Source organism: Rhagoletis zephyria, unplaced genomic scaffold (assembly GCF_001687245.7).
Source record: "Rhagoletis zephyria isolate East Lansing unplaced genomic scaffold, Rhagoletis_zephyria_1.1 Rzeph_scaffold_03707, whole genome shotgun sequence".
Classification (NCBI taxonomy): domain Eukaryota; kingdom Metazoa; phylum Arthropoda; class Insecta; order Diptera; family Tephritidae; genus Rhagoletis; species Rhagoletis zephyria.
This window is the reverse complement of record NW_016160790.1, coordinates 21,708-33,877: the sequence shown is the minus strand read 5'-3', so window position 1 is coordinate 33,877 and position 12,170 is coordinate 21,708. Positions and strand designations below refer to the sequence as shown.

General features: G+C 35.3%; 1 protein-coding gene across 1 annotated transcript; it reads left to right on the top strand.

The window, feature by feature from the left end:
- The first annotated feature begins 1,669 nt into the window (after positions 1-1,669).
- LOC108369490 (sodium-independent sulfate anion transporter-like) lies at positions 1,670-10,904 on the top strand. Its single transcript, XM_017624610.1, has 4 exons — positions 1,670-2,652; positions 9,637-9,798; positions 9,859-10,145; positions 10,202-10,904. The coding sequence occupies exons 1-4, from the start codon at positions 2,154-2,156 to the stop codon at positions 10,622-10,624; spliced, it is 1,371 nt and encodes a 456-aa protein (XP_017480099.1). The 5' UTR covers positions 1,670-2,153; the 3' UTR covers positions 10,625-10,904.
- The last annotated feature ends 1,266 nt before the right edge of the window (positions 10,905-12,170 follow it).

Genomic DNA, 12,170 nt, shown 5'->3' with positions numbered 1-12,170 from the left:
AGAAAAATATTTTGTATAAATTTTACTGCAGCTTTGGGCCATCAAATTAATGTCGTTATCTGTAAGATTCGCGAAAGAAAACGGAAGTGTTTGAAGCAATAAATAATTTCCAACGTTGTTTCTCAGCACTTCCAAGTATTTATAAGGGCATTTCTTTGCATGGAAAATATTGTGTTTGCAACCTGAGAAAAAGTTCGATTTCAACTTCTTCTCCAGTCAATTTTTAACTACTAATTGATTGTCTCCTCAAGATCTTAAGAAATCTAAACCCTATCTGTCGGGAAATTTATAATATCCAGATATATTTATCTTTAACTGTCCAAAGTAACTTTCCAAAAGCTGTAATTGTGTATATGAAAATAATAAAATGTGACACGTAAAAATAAATCTTATCAGCATTTCGTTCCCACGAGCCACTTTCATGTATTAGAAATCAAGTTTTTTGTCAACTTCGTTTGATTGATGATAGCCTGTGCATAGAGGGTGCATGTGAATTTTAACTTCAATTTATTTGCTTAGTTAGTAGCTAAAACAAATATAATAATAAAGGCTTTTGTGGTTGTTATGTGTAAACATTTCCAATCAATTACCTCATTTATTTTATATTTGTCAAAATAATTAATTATTGGTCGTTAGTGACTTTTGAAAATAAACGCTTCCACATTTCTGTGGAATAAGACAGATATTTTTTTTTTGTGATCATCAGAACCTGATTTTTTATACAGCTTATAAAATTTGTTTTAATGTTTGTTAATGGTGACTGCAAGTAATCCACATGGAGTTGCTGGGAAAAGCGCTGAGTGCTCGCAATGACGTTTAACAGACAGGAGAGGTGGATGAAGCCCCAGTAACGGCACCGAAAAGGATCAATGCGCACTTAATCCTGACTCGAACCATTGATGCGATAGCAAGAGGTTAGGAAGATCGTAGGCGTCATTTGGAAAAACATTGAAGTAGGCAGAATCGCCAAGCAACACATTTAATTTAAACAACCAACATATATATGTAAGCCCCATCTTCCTGGTAATTACCCAAAAGTTCCGCGCTTCATTGCCCAATAATCACTCAACCCAATCGAGCTTATCAAGCAGGTAGTATTTCTATCTCTCAATCATTCCAAAAAATGACACTCACATGAAACGCATCAGATACAGTGAACTGTTTCCTAAACTTTCCGCAAAGAGCAACGAGCTTACATAAATAAATGCCGATGGAAGAACGCGGGGTTCAGCAACGTTGCAAATGTACAATCGGCTGTATCGAAAAAGATAAACAATGATGAATGAATTAATTTATTTATTTACTTGCCTATCAAGTGACAATACCTTAGTACCAATCGACGGCAATTATCGTTAACACATTCACAACATTACAATTTATCACACTTTTAGTGGAAGTATAAAATTTATGAACCTGCAGCATTTTGGGTTATTCTTTACTCGGCGGCCGTCACATTGCCATCGGCGTCGATATCGCGCGCGTTCACTTAAATCGTCGCTTATATCTCAAATACATGCTTACCTATACTTAATACAATTGATACTTTCAAGTGAGCTAAAACAGACGAATAGGGAGAGACAGCAGCGGGTGCAAATAGTCAACGGCTACGCTGTTTTAAGATCCCATTAACACGCGATTATATTTAGAGCAAATACGGTAGACAGACAGACAGACAGAGAATTCTCAAAAGCGACGACAATAACAAAGAACAATATAAGAAGACGTGGCGGCAGCGGCAGCGGCGACGAGTAAGACGAGTAAGTAAAACAGCAGCAGCAGCAGCGATTATTTGATGCCACGATCGGCTCGGCAGCCAAGCGCAATCGAGCGGGACCAGGTCAGACGGCGCGCATAACGACACAGAGCGGCAGATCACCACCCGCCTCAAAGTTCAAAAGCAAAACGACGCGTGATCAGAACGGAACGGTGCCGCATCACCCAAGGCAATTTTTGTGATGTGAAAAAAGATACAGATTTTCAAGAGATTATTTATGTAGAACTTAGATCAAATGAATAAGTGAACGAACAGTAAGTGCTTGACGAGTGCAAAGGTTTAGATAAAAATTGAAAAAGGCTGTTAAGTGCCAAGAAAACGGTCACTTGTATTATTTAGAAAGAAAAAAAATAATTATTTATTAAAAAGCAAAATAAAAATGACATCCTACGACAAGTGCGACAATTCGGCAAAGTCGCAAATGTTGCCGCAGGATGCCACACAAATAATTATGGAATCGGCGAAACCCTTCACCAGCGAAGCGCTGCGACGCAGTTCAACGCCACACACAGCAGCGGGCAAGGTGAAGAAGGCGCTGCGAAATCGGCTGGAAATACTCAACTGGATCGGCGACTACAACACCGAATGGGCGATGAGCGATTTAATTGCTGGCATAACCCTGGGCCTGACCATAATTCCCGAGAGTATTGCTTGCGCCCTATTGGCGGGACTACCGGCGCGCTATGGCCTCTGCTCGGCCTTTCTGGGCTCCTTTGTATATCTGATATTTGGTTCGATTAACAAAGTAATTATTGGACCCACCAGTTTGGTGGCCCTGGTCAGCTTGCAGTTCACGGTGGGCAAACCCATCGAATTTGCCATACTTCTCACCTTCCTTACGGGCGTCGTTGAGTTGATAATGGGAACTTTGCGCGTGGGTAAGTCACTAAGTACTAAGTACTAAATACATACAAACATACATATGTGGGTGTTGGGCGCTTATTAGGCATTGAGCTGATTTAAGTGGCGATTTAGTGAAATTGTGACAAATGCCCAGACTGCCGACAGTGCGCCCCTAATGAGTGCGATAACAATTCTTGGAACGCGCACTGCGACAAGTGCAAGCAGGCGCATGTAATATTTTGCGTGATATGATTTTTTTTTTTTTTTTTTTTTTTATTACAAGTTACNAAGTTACGAGTAATTAAAATGTTAGTAAAAAAAGTAAATGTTATTACTAAATCACGAAAAACAGTACATTTGAATTTACATATTTTATATTGCAAACTAAGTAAAACGTGATTTTTAAATTTGTCGATGAAATTTCGCAACTTGATGTATCAACAAATGAGCAATTTTTCGGTTATTATTGGGCAGTCATTACACTTTTTACATTTCGGAGGCTAACTTCGAAAAAACGGAGAAATTACTTATTTACTTATGACTCANGTGAAATTTCGCAACTTGATGTATCAATAAATGAGCAATTTTTCGGTTATTATTGGGCAGTCATTACACTTTTTTACATTTTGGAGGCTAACTTCGAAAAAACGGAGAAATTACTTATTTACTTATGACTCAATCTATGAAAGAAATTTGTTTAGTTTGATTATTGTTGTTGCTTCCTTTTTAGAAAGAAAAATAATTTTTGCATTTTGCAAAATATTTTGGCATTAGACAATCGAGTCATCAATCAATCAATCAGCGTAATTAATTGATCAGATCAATTTGTCGTTACATGAACTTAATCAATTACACTTTTTAATGCCTCAAATTTTTCTACGTACATATTTTAATATAATATTTTTTTTTATAAATTTAATTTTAGACGAATATGGTTGTTTACCCCAAAATTTTTTATAAAAAAAAAAAATATTCGTTTAATAAATAATATCTTTTGAATGCAAAGTTTGTTTTTAATTGATTGAAAATTTTAAATTTTTTCATTTTTGCACTTAAGTCATTAAGAAAACCTAACTTGATTTGTAATTAAATTTTTAATTTTTAATTATTATTGTTTTTTTTTGCTTGAAAATTTTTTACTGCAAAACATTCAAATTACAAAATGTTTACGATATATAAAAGTATGATTCATTTTTTTTTTGTCAATTTTGTTAAGTTTTAATCAATCACTTCTAAAGAAATGTTTTTTATCATAAAAAATTGTTTATATATTTTGACTTGACTTACACTCTTTAATGCCCACGATTTTTCCAGATACATACATAAAGAATACATACATGTTCATGTACTTCAAGAATATATATTTCAATAAAAAAAATTTATATTTGCTAAATATGGTTTTTAAACCAAAATTTTTATAAACAAAAAAATCATTATTCATTCCATAAATACTTTTTGATTGCAAATTTATTTTTGATTAGTCAAAAAATTTCCAAACATATTTTTTTTCATTTTTTCATTATAGTAATTTTTAAAACCCTAGGTTAGGTTTATTGATTTTTTTTGTATATAAAAAAATTGTTGCTGATTCAACTATTAGTTTCTAGTCACTATAACGCAATATGTATACAGGGAGATTTCCAAACAAATTTTCGCTTTATTTATGAAGCATTCTTAATTTTTATGATTGTGATTCGGTAGTAGGTAAAGTAAAGAGAATAGGCGGAGACCCGCTTCAAATATATTTTGCAACAGTAAACACTCTTAGACACCTTTGTTTGGATACCCGCATTGTAATATTTAATTAATTTTTTATCAATTTAATTGAATAAAAAATTAGTTTCAGCAAGTAAACTTCCCTCGATCTTTTCGGTTTGATACCCATATTGCAATATTTTATTTATCTTATCAACTAAATTAAATTAAAATTTTCAAACAGGTGGCAATCTTCCACAAAAGTATTTTCCGCTGTAAGCCTTCTTTTTATTTTGACGGTCATATTGCGACATTTATCTTATTTATGAATTTACTTAAACTGAAATTTTCAAACAGGTGGCAACTCTCTAATATTTTCTCCCACATATTAAGTTAGACATCGGTGAGAACTGCATACAATTCCATGCATCAGTTTCTAAGTGATGCGTGTACACGCATACATACAGGCAGGACAGACATACAATAATTCGAAAAATTGTTGATTTGGCTTCTGTTGCTCTAATAAGAACCCCCCCCCCCTATATACATTTTTGTGTAATATCTTCAATGTACAGATATCGGCCTGGTGCGATTTTATTGTATTGTGGGTTTTTAACACATCTGGCTGCTTTTTAAATACATATATCTAGTTGTTGTTGTTGGCTATAGAATTTAAGGTCCGAGTTGGGTTGGGTTTAAATTGGTTTTATGTCCATAAAAAGCCATTTGTAATATCTAAAAACTTTCAAATTTTCCCTGCATTAAGATTTTAAAACTAAAAGTAGCCCAGTTCTTAGCGACTCGTACTCCCACCCGCCATGAGCGAGGTTCATTCCGACAAGCATTCAAACAAAATTTTTTTTTTTCGAATAGCATAGCGGGTCTATTTCTGTCATGAAAAGGCTTCTTATAAAAACTAATAAAGAAGAACAATCGAAAACGGTTCACGTGGTCCAAAGTTATTCGGTATCAAACATAGAAAAGTCGGTTAAAAATTGGGCGTGTATTTAAGACGGCATATTATTTATCTTTACGTTAGAAACACAACGACGATGTCAGCAAATATTTAAATGGTATGACTTTCGAAGCTAAATAAAGGTAATACAGCCAACTGTGCCAATAGAATGTTTATGCCTAAAATTCAGTATTGTTAGCCTCGTTCTGGGTCTGGGTCTGGGTCTAGGTTTTCCACGGTTACGCATGTGATCTCGTTCATTGCCATCAATAATGTCAATGATCTACTAATCGTTAGCGAAATTTCAAAAACATCAAATTGCTGTGCAAAAAAAAAAAATAAAAATCACAAGCTCCTTGACTAGGTAAATATTTTGCAAATATTTTTTTGTTTAAACATGGGAATACCAGTATTTTGCAAATGCATATGAATAAATATAATAGGCTTGTTTCACAAGCCACTCAAAGTCACATACGCGTTCCACAAGTAGTTTTTAGAGTTTCTTGGATATACGCTCACCATTTGAAACTTTTTCTACAAGTAGCTTGTGGAGCAAACCTATTTAATAAAAGTTTTGTGTATTTTTAGTGTGTATAAATACATATGTTTTATTGAATAGACTTAGAGCGCGATTAGCCACTAACGTGTACGTAGCGTGGCGTAGAAGTACGTAGTACGTATATCAAGTTTCCTCTTGATAGAAAGATAGAGAAGCCAACGTCTACGTCACGGTCATGCGGTGGTGAGTTTTTGTTAACCCACAGATCCCATAAGATAGATAGATCGTGTCAGCTGACACGTTCTCCTTTTTTACGTCCATGGGTAACTGCGCTTTTAGGGTGGCAAATATGTGCGTACGGAACTTGAAAACCGGCTGCGTAAACACAGGCGCACCACTATTTATCGAAGGTCGGTGTGACGCTTATCATACAATTGCCAGAAGTGCAGCGCCGCCGCCGCTCAGCATTGCTTCACTTACATACTTATGTACTTACTTAGCAGGTAGTACTCGAATTTTATTTGAATAAGCATAGCTATGTGAGCTTTTATGCTAATTACATTTAACGACTTGCGTTAGAGCGGCACGCAAGACGGCAAACGCTGAGCGCTGAGCAATTCGCCTGGTTTACATTTTTCCAATGAGGAAAGGTATATTTCAAGGGCTTTTCATTAGACAAGCCGGTAATGCATTTGAATGTATGTGTGCTGCCTCGATCGGAGCGGTGCGCCTACAAGCGGTACGCCATGAAATGCAAGCAATTTGGTTTTTTTCCGATTCGCTTTTAGCTACATAAATATTGGTTTGAAAAATAATAACTGCCTTTTTGATAATCAATGATTTGTTTTTTTTTTTTCTTTTGTATTTGTTGAAACAGTCCTTTAATAAATAATGAATACCGCATTTACAAATGACGAAATCATCGAGTCAATTAAAAACTGGTTAGATTTTTTGCTCCTGTTGCTCATTGGCATTGAATAAAATTTTTGAATTTGTTACCGGTTTTTAACTTAGATGCACACACACATTTATATATACATATGTATGTACATACATTCATATATGTAGGTTAATAACCACAATTGCACGTGCTTGTTGGAGTCCAATGAATAGAGCAGCAGACTCAATTTCATCTTTAATTCATCTAAATAAGTGGATGCAATTATTCTCTAAAACTGGTAGCAAATAACAAAAAAAAAAATAAGACTCTTTTGTTTGGTGTCGTTTGACAAGAACCAATGTTCATGAATTCGCGAGACACACATATGTACTTATTTGCATTAGACCGTATCACGATGTTCAATTTGTTCCAAGCGATTCTAAACACTTACTAGGGGAGTTCTTCAGGAAAGCAAATTTTTCTACGGTGTCCTCTAACAACAACTAAATCGATTTTTTTCTATAATATGATTTCTATAAATAAATTCTACATCGTTGTAAGGGCTTTCAGCAACTACAAAAAACTATTATCATGTCTCATAAATTTGGCAAATTATGTTCATTTGTCTGAGAACGACACCCTGTACGCAATGTTGTATGCCAGAAAACTTGTTTCCCATGTTAAATTATAAACCTTCATTAAAAAGAGCTAACTACTAGTAATTATTATTATATGCATATATAGTTAAATTAAATATTTTCGAGATTCAAGCTGGCTATGGCGTTCTGGGCTATTTAAGCTTGGAAAATATATGACCGATGCGCCCTTCACCATGTATTTTTAAGTTTCTTACTACTGATTACAGGGTGTTGTATGTAGGCTCTTCTAGTACCTTTACGACGTTATATTACCTATAAAAATCGGACATGAATTAAAGAAGTTATGGAAAAACCACGATTTAACTGTTCTTTTGGGGTGCAGAAAAAAAATTTACAGCCTTAAAATATGTACTCTCTTTGTGTGTGTTCAAAATCGCTTGAAACAAATTGAAATTTTGTGTGATACCCCTGCAAATCATTTTTTCAGAGTATTCTGAATCGTAAAGAAATTTTAACGAATTCGGAAAGATCCCATCCGATTTTTTTCCGAATTTTCTAAAATGAAATAAATTACGTACACTTCCATTCTTTTACGAAATTTCGGAAGAAAATCGGTGAAGAAATGAAAATAATGCTGCTATGTGAAGAATTTCTTGCAGACTTTTTTCAGAATTTTCTTTATTTTTCGTACAGAAATTTCTTTACGAGTTCGTGTCAACCACTTCATATAATTTTCTTTGAAGATTCGGAAAAAAATCGTTACAGAAATCAGATACTCCTAAAGATTTCGTTAAGATTTCGGGAACTTTGGTTTGCAGGGACGCTCCAATGTACGTACATATGTATGTATATTAGGGTGGGCCAAAATTGCATCGGGAAACAAATTTTCCCCCAAATTTCCCGGAACAACTCGCAATTCATGCAACCTTATTACAGAAAGCTACATTCAAAGTTTTATCTTTATTTGTTAAGGTTTACTTGTCGCTCAAATGCGTCAAATTTCCCCCATATAACATAAAAAAACCAAAAAACTGCAATGAAAAATTTAATATTTCGCAATCTCCGACACAAACGTGCGAAAGCGACAAAGAACTTAAAGTGACAGAACCAAAATATTTCAACCATGCTACTGTAGGCCTAAATTGCAAAATTTTTTTGGGTTTAAATACATATATGTATATATATTTTGAACCGACTTGATATAAAGGAGAAGGTTATCAATTCGTCGGAATATTTTTTTTATTTTAATGTATGGTGCCGCATAACTTTACCACCACGTTAACCGATTTCGATAATTCTTTTTTCCATCTCAAGGGTGGTCTCATACTAATTTGGTTTAAATCCGATCATTTGGTCATGAAGAAACTAACGATAATCTTTTATTTTTAACCGACTTCAAAAAAAGTAGGAGGTTATCAGTTCGTCGAATATTTTTTNTGAACCGCCTCAAACCTGAATGAGTATGCACTTAGCACCCACTTCGCCTTATCAATAGCCTATCCACGAGTACGTACACATGTATGTATGTGTAAGAGTAAATAAAACTAGTTATCGTCTAGATCTAGCGTCTTGTTCGAGTAATGCATTCTCAAGTGGAGTAAAAGTAATTACGTGGCATCTTAAAGGCACTTAAGTCAAATTTGTTCATTATTTAGTATTAGTTTATTAGTTTGGCGATACTTTGGAAGGCTGGCATTAAAATATTATGGTGGCATTACTTTTTTTTTTGTATTGCTTGTATTCACTATGAAGCAACCCACCAAACAATTTGTGTTGCCGGCAATAAGAAAACGTGTCGCCCTCGAAAACAAATTTATTGCCGGTAATATTGCCATCGAATCGATTTCCTATTACCGGTCGCTCTAAAACGTCCGCCGAAGGCAACACGCCTGGGCGAGTCGTTTTCATACCAGAGCCATAGCAGTCAATGGCAAAAATACTGGCAAAGTCAGGTATATGGATTGATCTTCCCACCACCTGTGATTCATAGAAAATGCCTGCGTTAAGTTCGCGTTCCTTTTTGGAGCCAGCCTGCTCTCGATGGGAGAAGAACCCTGAAGACTACATCCACTCCATCTTATAATCAGTGCATTGTCTGTATATTATTCCACAGTCGACAGCAATTCTATGAAATTGAAGTGGGTCCCCGTGCCAAGGCAATGCAATTGATCATTAGCAATAAGTTTCCGGTTCAATGCCTCAAGAATAAGCAAATAAAGGAAAACCTTCAAACCCCGATGAAAAAAGCATAACGATAAGCAAATATCCGCGGCCTTTCTGCCAACACGTAGAACGTACCGAACCAGTATTCAATATAAACTAAACTACTATAAGCGTTTGTATTTTACATTCCTTCTAAAATGTGCCTTCCTCTTTTTCGGTCATTCACAGCTCCTAAGGGCATGGTTGATGCTAACAAGGAATTGATCACCGTCGGTCTGTGCAATCTTGCCGGTTCCTGCGTACAATCTATGCCCGTATCAGGCGCCTTCTCGCGTTATGCCATCAGCAACGCTTGTGGACTCAGAACTCCAATGGCCAATTTGTACCTGGGTGAGTTTGGCTATCACAATTCAGTAATTCTTCGTACTAATATATTCCGATATCGCGCAGGTGTAATTGTGCTACTGGCTTTGGGCTTTCTCAGTCCCTACTTCAACTACATACCCGAATCAACGCTTGCCGCCATTTTGATGTGCTCCATCGTAACTTTGCTGGATCTGCAGCTACCACGGCGTTTGTGGCGCGATGCTAAGCGAGATTTCTGCGTGTGGGTGCTGTGCTTTACGGTCTGCATCCTATGCGGCGTGGAAGTGGGCCTGCTAGTCAGTATTATAGTGACAGTCTTACACTTACTATTCCTATGGGCGCATCCTGTGATCTCAGTGCATGTAGAAGAGGTAAGAGGAGATAGGAAGACTTTTTTTTCAATTTCTAACTGATACACTCTTTACAGGTAAATGAGCTACAATTCATACGCGTCACGCCCACTGGCGTCATCTATTTCCCCGCCATCAATCATTTGCGCGCCAAAGTGCTGAAAGCATGCGAACGCGTCAACTTCAGTCTGCCTGTGGTTATGGATTGTCACAAGATCGCCGGCATCGATTTTACTGCGGCGCAAGGGATCTCAAAACTTCCAGACGATTTGACTCCATCGGAAGTGGGTAGTGGACCGCTCCTCATCATATACCGGCTAGAAGCGGAAAAACAGAAACTAATACAAGCCACTGACAAGCTGATCTTCTGTAATGACGATGTGAAGCTGGAAGAATGCATAACGCAAGAATCATTGCGGAATGGGAATTTCGTGATGAAAGAACCTATGAAATCTACAAATAGTCTGCTAGGCGAGACCCATTTAGATTTGCATTATTAGAGTATAGTGTAGGTAGGGAAAAGAAGAAGAAGAAGAAGAAGCGGATGGGGAAGGGGAAGAGAAGCAACATTGCAAGTGAGTCTTTGTGATATGTACGAAAATATAAATAGTAAGTAACTGTTAATTGGGACAAATGAACACTTGCATACTTAGAAAAGTGCATACATACAAACATTAGTAGGTATGTATGTTTGTATGTATTTTAGTATGTTTGTAGGTACTCGTATGAATGGACGCGTACTAGATAATAGCTAGTAAAAAGTAAGCTAGTTGTTATATAATATGTACATACATATGTACTATACAGCTGCGAGAATGCATTTGCTTTTTCGGTCGTTCTCTTTACTCTCATAACATGTACAAGGTTTGCAAACGATATCAGCAAGAGAATGCGAATGAGCGGGAGTATAATATTTGGCGAATGGAATGCTCATTACCATTGGTGTAACGGAGTATCTCTTATTTTCTTTCCTATGCTCTCTGTTTCGCATTTTTACCTTCAAATAAACGAGTATTTGAGAGTATTACATGTCAAGCGTAGCCTTTTTTTGCTGAAGTGCTGTTAGTCAAGCGCAATAGCAGCATCGTGCTGTAGGTCTTTTGTGGGTAATAAATATTAAACTAATAATTAATAATAAAGAAATTTTTGACATTATGGCAAATATAAATGAGGTAAGTTTTTATTAATGTATATACGTATCTACAGGTTTCATTTTATTTTAAATATCTGTACCTAAATATACTTAACAGTCAACTGATGGAGGCTCTTTTGTTAATTACAATGCCATGGTTTCATGGTTTCATGGTTTTCAGCTTTTAACATTTTTTTTTAGAATTTTTTTGAGTATGCAGTTTTGTAGTTCTCAATTTCAGAATAACAAAGCAGACATTTTAAGTGGCAATGAGCTACCGTTGATATTTGAGAATTTTTTACTGACGCTCTTCGGCATTTTTTCCCATACAAAAAAACTACCAGGCACTCGTTATATGGAGAAAATGAGCAACATCATAGCCATTTAAAACTTGCACTTTATTGTACTGAAATTAAGTGAACTACAAAACTGCATACTCAAACAAAATTCTAAAAAAATTTAGTTTAAAAGCTGAAAATTTTGGTGAAAATTTGTCTAATTTTCCAAAATTTTGTAAAAACTTTGAAACATTTACTTATATGCTTTTTGATGCAGAATGAACTATTTTTCTATTAAAAAATAACGAAAAAATTTATAATGCAAAACATTGGAAACATTAACAAAAAAAAAACACTGTACGGAAACATATTCTGATGGGTGTATGTATGTTTTAAGTGATCCAAATGAATTCCATGTTAAGTTTTAGTTTAAATAAATATTTTGCTATCATTTTGTTTTAATTTAAGATATATGCACATATGTATGTATGTATGTGCATAGGTTATGTCTATTCGACATAATTTTAAAATAAAGACCATTTACTATTATTAAATTTTAAAATTTTAATGTGGACTAAATTCACTTCAACAGTCTAGTAACAGCGTCATACAAATATATATATATATGTATGTATA